The sequence below is a fragment of the Haliotis cracherodii genome, unplaced genomic scaffold (assembly GCF_022045235.1).
Source record: "Haliotis cracherodii isolate W230 unplaced genomic scaffold, xgHalCrac1.p SCAF_14, whole genome shotgun sequence".
Lineage (NCBI taxonomy): Eukaryota > Metazoa > Mollusca > Gastropoda > Lepetellida > Haliotidae > Haliotis > Haliotis cracherodii.
In genome coordinates, this window is record NW_027266269.1 from 20,259,843 (window position 1) to 20,275,038 (window position 15,196).

At 38.8% G+C, this 15,196-nt stretch overlaps 1 protein-coding gene across 1 annotated transcript in view; it reads left to right on the forward strand.

The window, feature by feature from the left end:
• Positions 1-12,536, forward strand: part of LOC139460269 (receptor-type tyrosine-protein phosphatase alpha-like) — a 31,781-nt gene extending 19,245 nt beyond the window's left edge. Inside the window, exons 14-30 of the mRNA XM_071241774.1 lie at positions 251-309; positions 660-856; positions 1,255-1,342; positions 1,959-2,032; positions 2,168-2,204; positions 2,743-2,840; positions 3,107-3,238; positions 3,894-4,048; positions 4,709-4,844; positions 4,989-5,135; positions 5,824-5,923; positions 6,529-6,602; positions 6,768-6,890; positions 7,442-7,564; positions 8,530-8,666; positions 8,781-8,916; positions 9,454-12,536. Of these exons, the coding sequence (XP_071097875.1) occupies positions 251-309; positions 660-856; positions 1,255-1,342; positions 1,959-2,032; positions 2,168-2,204; positions 2,743-2,840; positions 3,107-3,238; positions 3,894-4,048; positions 4,709-4,844; positions 4,989-5,135; positions 5,824-5,923; positions 6,529-6,602; positions 6,768-6,890; positions 7,442-7,564; positions 8,530-8,666; positions 8,781-8,916; positions 9,454-9,525 (1,888 nt within the window). The 3' untranslated portion in view covers positions 9,526-12,536. The remainder of the gene's footprint in view (positions 1-250; positions 310-659; positions 857-1,254; positions 1,343-1,958; positions 2,033-2,167; positions 2,205-2,742; positions 2,841-3,106; positions 3,239-3,893; positions 4,049-4,708; positions 4,845-4,988; positions 5,136-5,823; positions 5,924-6,528; positions 6,603-6,767; positions 6,891-7,441; positions 7,565-8,529; positions 8,667-8,780; positions 8,917-9,453) is intronic.
• Positions 12,537-15,196: the final 2,660 nt, after the last annotated feature.

The window sequence follows — 15,196 nt, forward strand, 5'->3', positions numbered from 1 at the left end:
ATATTGCTCACTTTGACGTCAAACAATATTCAGTCACACAACCACTGAAGCATATATGAAAGGTTTTACTTGAATATACACAACGGAACACACTATGACAGTAATAAACATTATAATCGTTGTTTGGCTTTGCACATTGTACCATACTTCTAAAAGACGTGTATGCAATGAGTATTAGTTCTACGGAAACTACCATTAATTGTACTACCATGTACATACACAATAAAACAGAGGATGGTTTATGTTCCAGAAGACGTAATATGAAGTCTCAACAAGAGGAAAATACAATTTCTCTCGGTAAAGTAAAAGGTGTGTCCTAACATGTTAGTACTACGATTATGAACTATTATTCTTGTCTTAGAATTTTCCCTTTTTATAGCAAATCAGGAACCACAATTTGCTCGTATTGATGATCATGCTATGCTTTATCTCTTTCTATATCAGGAGTACCAAACACCGAATGTGATAGAAATAATTACGATATAAGAGTGACAACGTCGTGTCGCGTGTGTTTCAATACAACCATGACACATAGGGTATAAGTACACGTACATAGTAAATACATCAGACACCCTATTTAGTAGCATATCTTTTTAAGGGCATTTACCTGAAATGAAAGAACAAGATGTTGCATTAATATCTGATTGCTCTTGTTTAAGGTGAGAAGGACGCTCCTGCTGCAGGTAAGCCTGCGCCACCTGAGAAGCCTGCTAAGAAACCAAAGCCTCCTGCAGACAACGTGTACGAGAACTCGGAGCCATACTACAACGTCGTCCCAGCTCCTGTGTCCCTGGACAGACTCAAGCAGTACGTCAGGGACAGAGTGACGGGCGTGGGATTCGAACACGAGTACAAGGTAGGGCGTGGTTAAATTGATAAATACAACTGTAATCTAAAGTAAAGACACATGTCTCTTTAAAAGCACATGTTCATTCGTTTCGCAAAGGAGTGGTGTTATAACAGAGGAAAGTATGTAAATCCCTAACAATTTCGCCAATCGAAATCTTACGATACCTTAAGGGTCACCCTCATGTTTTGTATATGGCATGGTCAGCATGAATATACATATTATCAGTATGGTATAGAAGGATGCAATTCTTTCGAGACGTAAAAACTGCGAACACCTGGTGTCATCACTGATTATCAGTGATCCATTTACACAGTTTCCACAGCTATTTTGCCCTTTACGCCAAATGGAATCTGTTTCAGAGGAGAATCAAGACTAGTTATAGCATTGATGTTTGATATTTTCAGCTACTCCGTTACGGAATACACGGAGCTCATGTCGAAGGGAGAAAGCCTGAAAACAAAAAGAGGAACCGTTTCTTGGAACTATTTCCATGTGAGTTTTAGTGAAATAATAATGTACATTAAAGAGCCTATTATTGGCGTATATGTACGTTTTTGGGGTATTGTTTTGTAATGAATCGTGTGTGCTGCAATCTACTGGTTAATAAAATCAATAACTAAATAGGATTTTAACCCCGTTTGAAAACGTGCTCCATTTCATACATCACATGCTCACTTACACCCTCAAATCTGAAAAGAAAACAATCATCAGATCCGTATTTCTTGTATTTGCACTTCCGGGTATATTTACTTTTACTTATTCTAAAGAAGATATCATATATATGTCCTGCTACATAGGTAAATGTTGCAGTCATATGTCAATCAAAGTTTCAGGATTTCAGCTTATACGTTTGGGGTGATTTATATATGATTGGTAGAATAAACATATTGACTGGCCTCATATTCATATTTGCCTCATGCAGCGATCAGGAAATTTCATTTTGAACGTCCTGACTTTGCTATACAATATGAATTTATTATTGAATTTCCTTCATGATGTGACACTAGTATTCTAAATAGCGTATCTATTAAAACATGTTTATTAAGTAGATATCATCGTGTGTGTGTTTCGTCATATGAAAACATATCCTAATTTCTCTTTTGAACAGATGACGACAGTCGCGTTGCTCTGATGCAAGACGGTGATGCCACATGGGACTATATCCACGCCAGCTACATAACTGTAAGCCACACTTAATAAAATGGTTAGCTAATCCCGTACTCAAAACTGCCCTTTGCCAATAAAAGAGTGAGCGAAAATTAATTTTGTATAATGTGTTTGTCATCTGTAACTGCACAATACGTGTGTTTGTTTCAGGGCTTCTCCGAATCCAGTGTGTTCATTGCTGCACAAGGTATATGTCTTGGACGTTATTATATGTTCGGTACATAGATGACTAATTCCTCTGTAACACATATACAAACTATTGCTATATCATTTCATTCATTGCAAGCCTACAAAGTGGATCTTTGAACGGTTTTATTTACATACATGGTTTTCGATGACTTCCTCTGTTTATTTGTTTATTTGTTTGTTGTTTAACGCCACAACCAACAACATTCCAGCTATATGACGGCTGTCTTAAAATGCTCGAGTGTGGACCAGACAATCCAGTGATTGACATCATGAGCATCGAACCAATTGGGATATGATGACATGCATCAACCAAGTCAGTGAGCCTCACTACCCGATGCCGTTGGTCGCCTCTCACGACAAGCATGGGTTGCTGGAGACCTGTTCCAACCCGGCGGATCTTCACGCGTAGGCCTCCTCTGACTCGGAATTCCCCATCGCACTACCAAAGTCATACCTTTCTTCACTACTCATGGATACACACTATTTTCAAACCTGAAAGTTGAAGTAATCTCATGGTCATGGTAATTTTATTCCAGGACCAAACCCTGTAACTGTGAACGATTTCTGGAGGATGGTGTGGCAGGAAAACGTCTCGATAATCATCATGCTAACTAGAGTCATGGAACTAAACAGGGTAAGCTGAACTGAAGAGTAAAGAGTTTACTTGAACACATTCCTCTCGTAATAATCTGTGATGGCAACAAACGTCTGTATCCCTTTGCCTTTGCCCTTTCCTCGAATAACCTTGATATAACTGATAGGTGTTGAGAGCCGTCTAAAATTAGAATCAGAGGCGCATGATTTACTTTTTCAGATATTAATTATATTACCTATATATTAAGTGTTAAAACATTACATTTTGCAGTGAAGGATGCACATAACCATCCACTTTCTTTTCAGAAAAAGTGCGAACAATACTGGCCTGACGAGAAAGAACAGAAGATGTGTGGTCGCATTGTTATCAAGCCACTGTTGGCCACAGTCAGGGCGGACTTTACAATCAGAAAATACAGTGTTCACCATTCTACGAAAGTAGGTCCTTTGGTTCTGCGCGATACTGAAGCACATGTTGCACATAGGGTGTCTCCTGAGGCATGTGACTTTGTTCGAAATATGCCTCTGTTTACCCAGCTGGGAATGGGTACCCGGTAAGATGAAATAGTAATGTGACACTCACTGTTTACCATCTAGCCCCCAACAGGAAGCTTTGGTCATATACCCCCTAGTGAACTGTGAAATGCTGTGATCTGAGTAATAACAGTGTAGCGCTTTGAGCATGCTTGTGTTGAAATATAGCCCAATATAATTGGTATTTTATAATATTTACTATATAGTCGGAATCGTTCTCTGCTTTTATCAGATATTTCTTGTGGCTTTTAAAAATGGGTTTGTCGCTTTTATCATTATCAGTAGTAGTGCTGAAATATACTTAATTTAAGGAAATCGGAGTTGTGCAATATCTTGTTATCGGAACTGACACTTCCTCCGTTCCATATGAGTGAGTGAGTGAGTGAGTGAGTGAGTATGGTTTACGACGCTTTAACAATATACAAGCGATATCACGGCAGGGTACATCAGAATCCGGGTCTTTGGCATGACGAGTGGACGCTTTAACCACTAGGCTACCCGACCGCCCCTATCCCATATGAGACATGTAGATCTGTTTCATTTAATATGTTATTTCTAGCCCTCTGACAAGAGGAAAGTGACGCAGCTTCACTTCACGTCTTGGCCTGACCATGATGTTCCTTCAGCGCCGGCTCTGGTCGGCTTCTGGAAGCAGTACAGGAGTCTGACGTCATCAGGGGAGGACATTACCGGACCTGTTGTAGTTCATTGCAGGTATGTTGCCTGCGACATTTCCAAGATATGTTTGCGCTTTCAACTAGAAACAAAATACCTCTAGCCATTCAAGTGGCACCGTTTGAAGACCTGCACAGTGATACCCTATTCCAGAGGATGTCTTTATACCTTCGTATGTATCCAGCATATCCAGTGATATACAGTCGGATACACTGATCCTTTCACTTTTACATATTCTTTTTACTTATATCATGTAATTCTCATTTTAAAGATTTAATCTTTTTTTGGACAGCAAAAATGCAGGATTCATATCAAACCATGCTTAATAAAAGATGGGATGTGTGTAGGCATTTTCATTTTTTTCTACAACATTCTGTGCCTCAATTTACTGTACCATAATAATATCGAATTAATGCATTATTGCCATGTAAACTTGGGAAACGTATCTGCAAGAACGTAATGAGAAATGAAGAATAGGTTAACACTGTTTCTCTAATAAGTGATCCCTTGCTGACTGAAAATTCTGTATTGCCTCATCGTCACTGTATTTGTGATCTCCGAGTACTTCACCTTTGTATATAATTGCCTGGTAATGTATTACTTGCTGTTGTTTTCTCTTTGTGACCTACTGTGTATCTGATCTCCAAATGAGTCACCTGTATATCTGATTTTCTGGCAACTTATTTTTTATGTCTTCAGCGCTGGCGTTGGACGTACGGGGACGTTCATTGCTCTGGACAACCTCTTTGACGAAGCCGAGTCTCTGAACAAAGTAAACGTGTTCTCGTGTGTGTCCAAGATGAGAGAGGCTAGGATGAACATGGTGCAAACTGTGGTAAGTCCAAACTGTGAACAGGCTTAACATTATTGTTTGGTAGCATTATGACAATTATGTTACTTTTTCAATTATATATGATAACCGCAAGAGACTACATTCTAATGACGACATTTTTTATAAATACGTTTTGCATGTTTCCAGGAGCAGTACCGCTTTGTTCATGATGTTCTTCTTGAAGCTCTTGGGAGCAGGGGGACTTTTTATACCTCTGCTGAATTTGAGAAAACAATTGGAAGTGGTTTGACATATACCAGACATGAAGAGGCGGAGATGAGCAGGCAGTATCAGGTACAACTAATGGGCCATGAAATAGCTACACAAAAACAATGCTTCGTTCTTATGTTGTTGGAAGGGGGCTTTCCAAAGTGGATAAAATGCTCACACGTCACGGTTCTGTGATATAGCTGGACTCTTGGTAAAAATGGTGTAAAACATACTCTCTCACTAACTGTTTTGACTGGACCAATAACATTTGTGTAAATAATCTAACCAGCTTGAATGTGATGACGGAAATGACTCAAGGATTTAAACTTTTATTTATTTTATTTATGTCATGTTTTGGTACAGATGCTTGTATCAAACACGTAGGTAGGACATGGTTATATACCTAACGTTACATACACACACAGAGAGACTAACAACATCATGTTACAACAGTGATGTTATGTGATTCTATGTGATGTAGTCAAGGTAAGCCGATGCAATGAATACCCTGCTGTCTAATAATGTGAGTACTATTAAAGCTAATCCTGGTGCTTCAGCTTCTAAAATCACTATATATATATATATATATATATATATATATATATATATATATATATATATATATATATATATATATATATATATATATGTGTGTGTGTGTGTGTTTATTAAATGTCTTGGATTACATGTATACTGTCTATATATGTTTTCTCCCATATTAATTAGTCATCAAAGATGAACACATCGTACCTTACATTGCTTGTTTCCTCAGTCACTCAAAGCGATGCAGCAGGACGTAGATGATGATGCAGTGTCTGCAGCTCAACTACCGGAGAACAGAAGCAAAAACAGGAATCAAGACATTGTACCAGGTGAAGTCAGTATCAGAATACTTCTATGTGTTGACATTGTATGAGTCAACGAGTCGATGTTAACATTCTGTCCCTTCTGCAATCTGTTTGAAGGATCAAAGTCCTGTCATAAGGACGATTGGAACTTGTGTCGGTCAACGGGCATTCCATCCACCCACATTGACATTAAGATATTTGTACGTACTATTAGTTAATATTTTTTCTAAATAACACGCACCTTGTTCAAAATTTGAATCCACAAGATTGTACGTGCAATCGTCATACAGGATTATTAATGTTTAGAAATAACAAACAAAGATATGCAATTCCAATTTTTGACACAAAATACACACTGCCTAATCACTGTGACTGCATCAGATGAATATAACATTATTACACTTTAGGTTAGACTAACTCCATCCTCAAAGCACGAGGACCAAGATTAAACTGACAAAGACGTCTCCATTTTAACGAGAGAGACATGAGTATATATGTTCGTTCTTGCGTCGTAATCTATGTTTAGATAGTCTGATATATACTGCCACACTATCGGTGTTCAGTTTAGGGAACACCCAAATTACTAACCTTATCTTCTTTATGAAATAACAATCGCATTATTCTTTCAGGGAACAATGTACGACCCTACCTGTCCACTCCCGTGCCAGGCCATAATGACTACATCAACGCAGTAGTGCTTCCAGTAAGTTGACTGCTGTCTTCTTTGCATCAGTAGAAATCATGAAATATCACATGGTAATAGTGTTTATCTGCAGGGATCTGTTTCAGTATTCATGTTAAAATCCTTTGCCACTGTTTGTTCCATGCATGATAACGATGATAGTTGTCTGATTTGTTTTGACTCCAGTCTGCCACACGTGCTCAAGGTATAATAGCAACCCAGACACCATTGACACCGACTGTTGTTGACTTTTGGAGGCTGGTGTATGATCACGACTGTTTCACCATTGTCTGTCTCGAAGACGATAAGGTTGGTATCGGACACAAGGATTTTACTCTGCTTTTGTAAACATAGTGTTCAGTTGTGACATCAAACATGGGCATCAGCTCGTCACACTACACTGCAGAAGAAGAAGTAGTCATCAGACACTGCTGCAAATGGCATGAGAGCCTAACAACACCCTTGCAAAAGCCTAATAAAATGCGCAGTCAATAGTTTGCGAACACTTCAGATCATTTTCGATTAATGTACCATCCAACGCTCCCTGTTTTTTTTTCCTTTATTCAGAATATGTTTATTTGAAGGAAACAAACGTAGCCTAGACTATTTTGCAGGTCTTTCAAACTACAAATATGGGGCATGTAATGCTATAAACACGTGCTTCATACACAGTATAAGTCATTGATGTATTAAATAAATACTGTGGTTTCTTATAACATCTTCAGTTTTGATATGTGTGAAGGTTTTCTTTGGTGACGAAATTGCAGGTGATCATTGGGAACTTCATATATGTCTTATTTGAGTTAATGACAATCTCAAATGCGTTTATTTTGGCATTCATCTCATGGTTAACCTTTCAGAGACTGTATCCCATGAAGGATCAAGTGTTGGAGATGGGACCTATCCGAGTCACACACAGCACAGAGGACACTACAAGAGACATCTTTACCATCGATCAGATAACAGTAACACTGAATGGAGAGGTGAGACCTCATTCACCAGTCGACAAATCATATTGTGCCATATGAAAGCACATAATATTTAAGATGACATGATTGCATCATATCAGTTCATATCATTTATGTATCAGGAAGTCTGTGAGTGAATGTAGTTAACAACATTCTAGCTATGTCAGGGTGTACTGTAGATAATCGAGTCTGTCTTAGACAAACCCCTGACTGAAAACATGACCGACGCACAATCTCACTTAAATCAGAATTTGCTGCTTGGTGTGTTGGTCCAGTCTCATTCAATCAGATCTTAGTTTTCACTTCTGCGGAAGTAACGGGTCACATCAGACCAACCTTTCGCGAATTTTGACTGACCAATGGAATGACTTACAAGAGACGACATTAGCCAATCTGAAAGGGAGCTTTCTCATGCTTTGCAGCTTTAGTTTCAAACTGGCGGCTATGCTTTGAAACTTGTTTTGACAAATTCTTTATTAAAAATTTGAAAACGGAACAAACGAACATTCTGGAATGGCTAGTAGATGACCTAGATTGTCTGGATTCAGTAGTAAAACCCGTAACTGTCGTTTTGAATACCCAGTGTTAAATCTATGGAGCGTGCATGATCAGAAATCGCAGTCCAACAGTTTTTTACATGATCTTGTCGGCGACGCTCTGATTTGTCAGATAAAAGGTCTTTCTGACGTGACCCTTAATGAGATGTCAACAGATCCTTGTTTAGCGGAAGCGATAATGAAGATCTGGTTATAATGAGATTGGATCACACCACGCCCAATAGGAGTTGACACCAATCTGTCAGTTCATAGAGCATTGCTACCCAATCTCCATTAAGGTTCTTTGTTAGGATAGGAGTATTCATGTACTACAATCTATCACTTTACATCGTGCATATTATATCAAACTTTTGATCGGACGTAAAGACTGAAGAATGCTACTTACATCAATATCAAGTTCCCTGTAATGTGTATGGTTTCCAGATCGATTCAAGTCGCCTGATCACAGTGTACAAGATGAAATCCCGCATCCCTGGGAGCACGGAAGCTATGCTGGAGTTCGTGAATGAGATCGACACTAAGGCTACTTCCGAAGACCACAAGACGCTTGTGCATTGTCCGTGAGTACAGATTCTGTTCTAAAGAACATGAATATACCACAGCATTTGTAAGGATAGTTCAAGACAAAATAACCACACTCTTTGTTCCATCCTATCCCCTTGGTCTCGCTACAGTGACGGTGCCCGACTCAGTGGAGTGTTCTGCAGCGTCCTCAACATCATCAGCAGACTCAGACTGGACAAAGAAGTGGACATCTACCTGACCATCCGGGAACTTCAGTGTATCAGACCCCAGTTTATCCAGTCGTATGTGAGTACTAAATACTTCTTCACCACAGCACCACATCCAATGCTCATTGTGACCTCACAGAAACAGTATGCAGAGGTCATAGTTATATACTGATTTGCTGACGAAACCTATTATCTTGTTATTTTATGTTGCATTGAAAAACTTATTATTAAAAAAAATCCTTTTACATATTTCGTCATTAAACCACAGGACCAAATTGATTTGAACTACAGTGTGAGACTGCAGTACCCTATTTTTGCCTGTAGTCATAATCACAGCCTGTGTATTTAAGCTGCGGTGAATAAATCTTTAAGTATGTACATGAACCGCATGACATCAGCTCGCTGCTAACATTACTTTATTTCAGAGCTATTATTTCATTCCATAAAAATTGCCATATTTCGGATAGAAATACGTTGAATAGAATAGCGTCAGTGTTGCGTACCGTTTTAAAATAATTAAGGTTCATATATACGTTATCTGTTCAGTTCCCCATCACTTCTGGATGAGCAGACGCCAACATGTATTATCTCTAGTTGTTATATTCTGTTGTTTTAGGATCAGTACAAGTTCTGTTACGACATGGTGAAAGAATACCACAGGGCTTCCAGTGTCTACGCCAACCTGTAACACGGGTGGGTCGACATGGATCTTAACCATATCGGTGGGAGGCTATTAAGTCAGTTTCTTATCACGTTATATTTGTTCTATTGACATAATTACAGTACTCCGTGTGTTCTCAGCTGTGCAACTGTTAAAATATATATATTCACCATGCACCTTCAGACAGACAAGGGCGTATTTCCGATGGGTGAAGTACCTCCTGATAACCCAATTACAGTGAAGTGAATTAATGTTATTTTTACGCCGCATAGCAATATTCAAAATATATTATTAGACCCTGTATATGACAAAATCTGAACCAGGAAAATCCATGACAATAGTCACAAGCAATGATCCAAGAGAGAAGGGCAATATGACATACAATCAACTTTGCCGATGTTGCATGGGTCTATACATGACGGGTAATAAAATAGAATATTGTAACTTTTGAATGAAATAAGACACAGCCTCGTTGTAAACCACGGGGTGTCATGTAAAGCTATATGGCAGGGACAAAATAAATCATACAGAAACGTCATACACATATATGTCATTCAAAAAGTCACATCACAGACATTTTATAATGGAACACACTGCATCCTAAACGCACATGTCAGTTTCGGTTCGGATAGGTATTACAGGTTACTTGAAATGGGGTGCATGTGTATGTGACTGCTTGTACTAGTCCGGACTAAGGCTGATTTTATTAGTGCTAGCCACCTTAAATACCAATCCATAGTTACATATAAATACCCGACCCAGTCACAATATACAAGCCAATCAGTCCTTGTTTTATCCCCTAATGCCGAGCGCAGACAGGGTAACAATAAGTACCATCTGTTAATGTCTTTTGGGTACGAAGCGGCCAGGGATCGAACCCCGGACCCTCCACTCTCTACCACCGGACCACAGAGGCCATCGATAAGTATATATAGAGGTTATCACGCGAGTATGTTTGGGGATGACAAATATCCTGCATTAGGAATAAACATTGTATTTAGAGAGGCTTGGCGAGCTAAATACATAGTGTTTATTCCTAATACACGTTAGTTACCATCCCAAAACACACAAGCGTGATAATCTCTTTATCATAAAATGTAATTGTTTAATTCTGTGCTTGAAAATAGCTTTCCATCTCCCACAAACATTACCGAAACTTTGCGAGTGTTCCTAGAATGCGGGCATTAATATTTATTACGTCACAGGGAAAATTATGTGTCAGTCGGACAATGACAGTAGCCAATATATTTCCGACTGAAATCTGTTTCTTATACAGTGGCGAAGCAACATGTACGCAAAACATCAATTGTTTTTACTTGCCTTTCGCGGCATTTCTTCGGTTTGTCCGCTGGAGTAACTGCCCTTTGTCAAAGGGAAGCTACACTATCCCTAGTCTATAAGACGTCACGATCACGTTCAGACGTTGTTGACAGTCGGCCTGTCCTGTCATAAGTGAGTGAGTGAGTATGGTTTGACGCCGCTTTAAGCAATATTCCAGCAATATCACGGTGGGGAACACCAGAAATGGGCTTCAAACATTCTACCCATGTCGCGCATAACGTTAAGAAGTGCAGTCAGATGTACACACAGCGACAAAACGAAACAAGGTCACAATTCAAACATATTTCGGCCAAATCCAACTATTTTAATTTGTGGAAAAGGTTTCAAGCCACAGAAGTCTACAAGCACAGATATGGCTACTGATCCCGCTTGGCCAGGCCTAGGGCCCTCGCAAAGTTGTTTCGAAATTTATATCTCCAAAGTTGCCCAAACTTATAAAATGCCTAAGCTATGCCACAGTTAGACACTGATTTTCAGTATATCAGACTGTTCTTTTGACAATGATAGCAATTATCCCTGTAGTTTATCCAGATTCCCGATGGTTAATTCTGATTCGATCACCGATTGGCAAGGGAACGCCATGTATGTTTATAAACACTGAAGGTAGTCCCTACTTTACCTTTGCTATTTGCATCCTTATCCGCATATGACCCTAACGGATATCGTTCTTTTATCGGTTGGCTTTATCCTGCCATATTGGGGTTATATTGTTGAGCAAGTCTATGTGGTTTAAACTCCCTGGGTTGTTGTTAAAATACATAAAACGTGAACGTTGTTAGAATGCATATGGCTGACAATGTTATCACACATAGATTAACCCATGCAATTCTGGTATCATAGTGTGTAAGATCATTATTTTGGTAGGGGTTATATTGTAGAGCAAATCTATGCGATTGAAATATCCTGGGCTGTTGTTAAAAAACATAAAACGTGAACGTTTCTAGAATGCTTATAGCTGACAATGTCACGACACTTAATTAACCCATGCGATTCTGGTATCACATTATGTTAGAGGCACCAATATTAACAGAGAGCAGTGTCATGCTATCTCACATAGATCTGATTTGTCCCATTAACTGAGAATCGAAATTACAAATGGAAAATATTCGATGATCTGTTTCTAATATGTCTGAAACTTAAAGATCAAAGTCATTGGCATATTTTGCATTCTGAATGGCGGTTGATTGTTTTCAAACCATTCAGATATATCTTGATTTAGTTCCGCGTCTTGATTTTGTTCCGCGTCGACAGTAGGAACTGCTCGTTGTTGTAATGTCTATCACAAAAACGATGCATACACGTCACCACATTCATATAGTTATCGTTCACCTTATGGACATGTAACATGGCATAAACCACACATGCAATGGATCAAACATATATTCGTAAGCATGTTGTTTTCAATAAAAAGATTATTCTGTTGCAACTACGTTTAAGCTTTCTTTCATTGCTTCACAGCAAAAGTGTTCATTCCAAATAGTAATTATCTTGTTATACAAATATCCTCATTTAAGCAAACAGACACGTTCATCTATATATTGTTCACAGTTTCAGTTGTGCTATTTAAATAAAGGACCTTTCATTTGTCATTGTTGCATGTAACAAGCTCACACCACACCTAGTGTACATGAACAAACAATTATGCTCATTTAAGCAAACATACACATTCATGTGTATTTTGTGGCGTATTAGCTTTCAGTTAGGCTATTGAAATAAATTTCATTTGTCATTGCGTTATTGTTTCTTTTATGTAAGGAAAGGAAATGAGAGAGGTTGGGGAATTCCGTATCTAAATTCAAGTTGATACATTGTCACATTATGGGGGATCTGGTGTGGCCTACACATATTATATGAACAAAGGCTGAAAAGATGGACCAGTTTCGATTCATTAAGCACCTGTTTTTAGAAAGATGCCTGATTGCACAAGCTTTGTCTTTTGAGTTGGCGATGAAACAGATGCGTCTTCGTCATGACAGTGACGTGGCAAAAGAACCACTCAACCTACAAATCTGATCCCTCCATTACATACCTGCCGCCGTCATAAAGCTGGAGTTAAACAACAAACACCAAAGATGGAAATCAAGTTAAATTACATTCATCTTAAAGTGAGTGAATGAGTATGGTTTTACGCCGTTTTTAGCAATATTCCAGCAATATCACGGCGGAGACACCAGAAATGGGCTTCACACATTGTACTCATGTCGGGTCTTCGGCGTGACGAGCGAACGCTTTAACCACTGGGCTACCCGACCGCCCCCTTTCATCTTATACATCCGATCAACTAATTATACCTTTGATGGCTTGACTGATTCTCTCATCACAAGGGAGACAGAATGAAGGATCCTCAACTTGCAATATATATTCATGTGTATATCTATAGCTAGTATGGCCAAAACGTCATCGTCGTATTATTCCCTCAAGTAGGTGTTATGTATGTAATTTATTTATACTTCTATAGTGTCCCAATTCCTTTGAATTAGCTCTCTGATGTATTGTCTAATAACAGGCTCTTAATCATTGTAATGTATCAGAAGGGGTGTAACAGATTTGTTGAGTGCTGCCTTTGCAGCAGCAGCCATGGTGTTAGAAATTATTCAAACATGGCTGGGTAACCCTGTTAAAATGCACTGATGCCTCTGAAGAAAATCCCGAACTTGACCGCGTCATTGTTCCGGCGGAAGTTCAAACACCGAAGTCGCTGTCCAGCTTGACACACAGAAGCTGGTTATGTAATAAGTGGTTTTAGCCAATGTCCGTTGATATATTAAGACAGGTGTCATGGCAATTTATACCTATGTAGATTTGTAATACCCTCTGTGTATTTCGCTGGGTTCAGCTGTATATTAGAACTGACAAGTTTCTGTCAGTAGTGTTGCTAATTTGTCTTTATTTGCCTGTTAGAGGTCTCTCACGCTGTGATGGTCCAATTGTCAATTGTTTACTTATTGCTTAATGCTTTATCTTGGTTGTTATTTGTTAGTATTTATGAATTTTAATGCAACCGATCTGTCTTTTTATATATGTTTTCAACATCATGTGTGTATAATCGCTGATAAAACTTTTGACAATTACGAGGCGGCTCCTCTGTGGGTGAGGCTTTGGTCTAGTGAAGGGCGCGTAATCGTTTGTTAAGCACCATTATGTTTGTTTCTTTACTAATTCGATGTTCACATCAACTACGTAGTACAGTCGGTCCTTTCAAGATTCATATTAATCATATTTATTTGATGTATGTATGATGTTTCTTCCAGTGCACGCATTGCCCCATAGATTAGAATGGTCTTAGTTAATATTAAGAATGAAAGTAAGTCGGCTTCTCTTGTTTGGGTGAAAGAGAAATATGAGAGTCTTTCAATTGTAAAGAATTTAGATGACATGCATCAACCAAGTCAGCGGGCCTGACCACCCAATTCCGTTAATCGCCGTCTACGACAAGCATAGTCGAGTTTTACGGCAAGCATGCGTTGCTGAAGACCTATTCTACGCCGGATCTTCACGGGTCGTTTCCGCATGGAGATGTTGTGGTGGGAACGTTAAGTGGAAAGTCTCAGAGAAACTGATTATTTACTCCTCTTAAATACCAGACCGTATGCTCGTTAAAGTGTAAAGTTTAATAATGTCAAGATTCTAGATGATTGGTCCATTTCTGCAGCAACTAAAAATGACATAATCGTTATGTTCTTTGATGGGTCAGGTTGTCTCTCAATAGGACAGAAGAACGTATATGGGTACATATTAGGTGCTTATATCCCAGTGTTTCACGTTAGCAGTATTCAAGACTTTGATGGCTACATGTTGCAAGGTTAAGTTCACAGTGTGAACTATATTGCGGATGTGACGAAATGGTGTCGTGCTTTCATTTTCATTTCTCCTGAGTGCTTTAACGTACAAATGACTGTTCTTTTGCCAAGATTCTAAGGGATATGGAAAGAGTTTAGTCCTCCTACGTGTCATGTACACATTTCTATACAAAATTACATGATAGTTTCTTAAAGAACTTCATCCGTCATGGGTCTTAAAATAAACAAAATTCAAATTTTTTTGGGTACAGGGTATTCATGGTCAAGTACCGTATTGATGTTTCATACACTTTTCTGGATTTCGAGTTATTTTGCAATTCATCGTTCTCATTTGGAGTCAAACGGACTGTCAAGTCATACGACGATTTTTGAAACCTTCATAGAAAATATATGTTTAGAAACCTGGAATTAAAAATAATAAAATATTGTTGCACCTCTTGAGTGTGTGTTACTGTGGTGTACGGGGTAAATGTTAAAATGTGACCATGGCAGAAGGAAACTGAGTGTACACTTTGCTACTGTAGTGTAGGTGCCGGGTTTCAATTTTCATGTCGCGT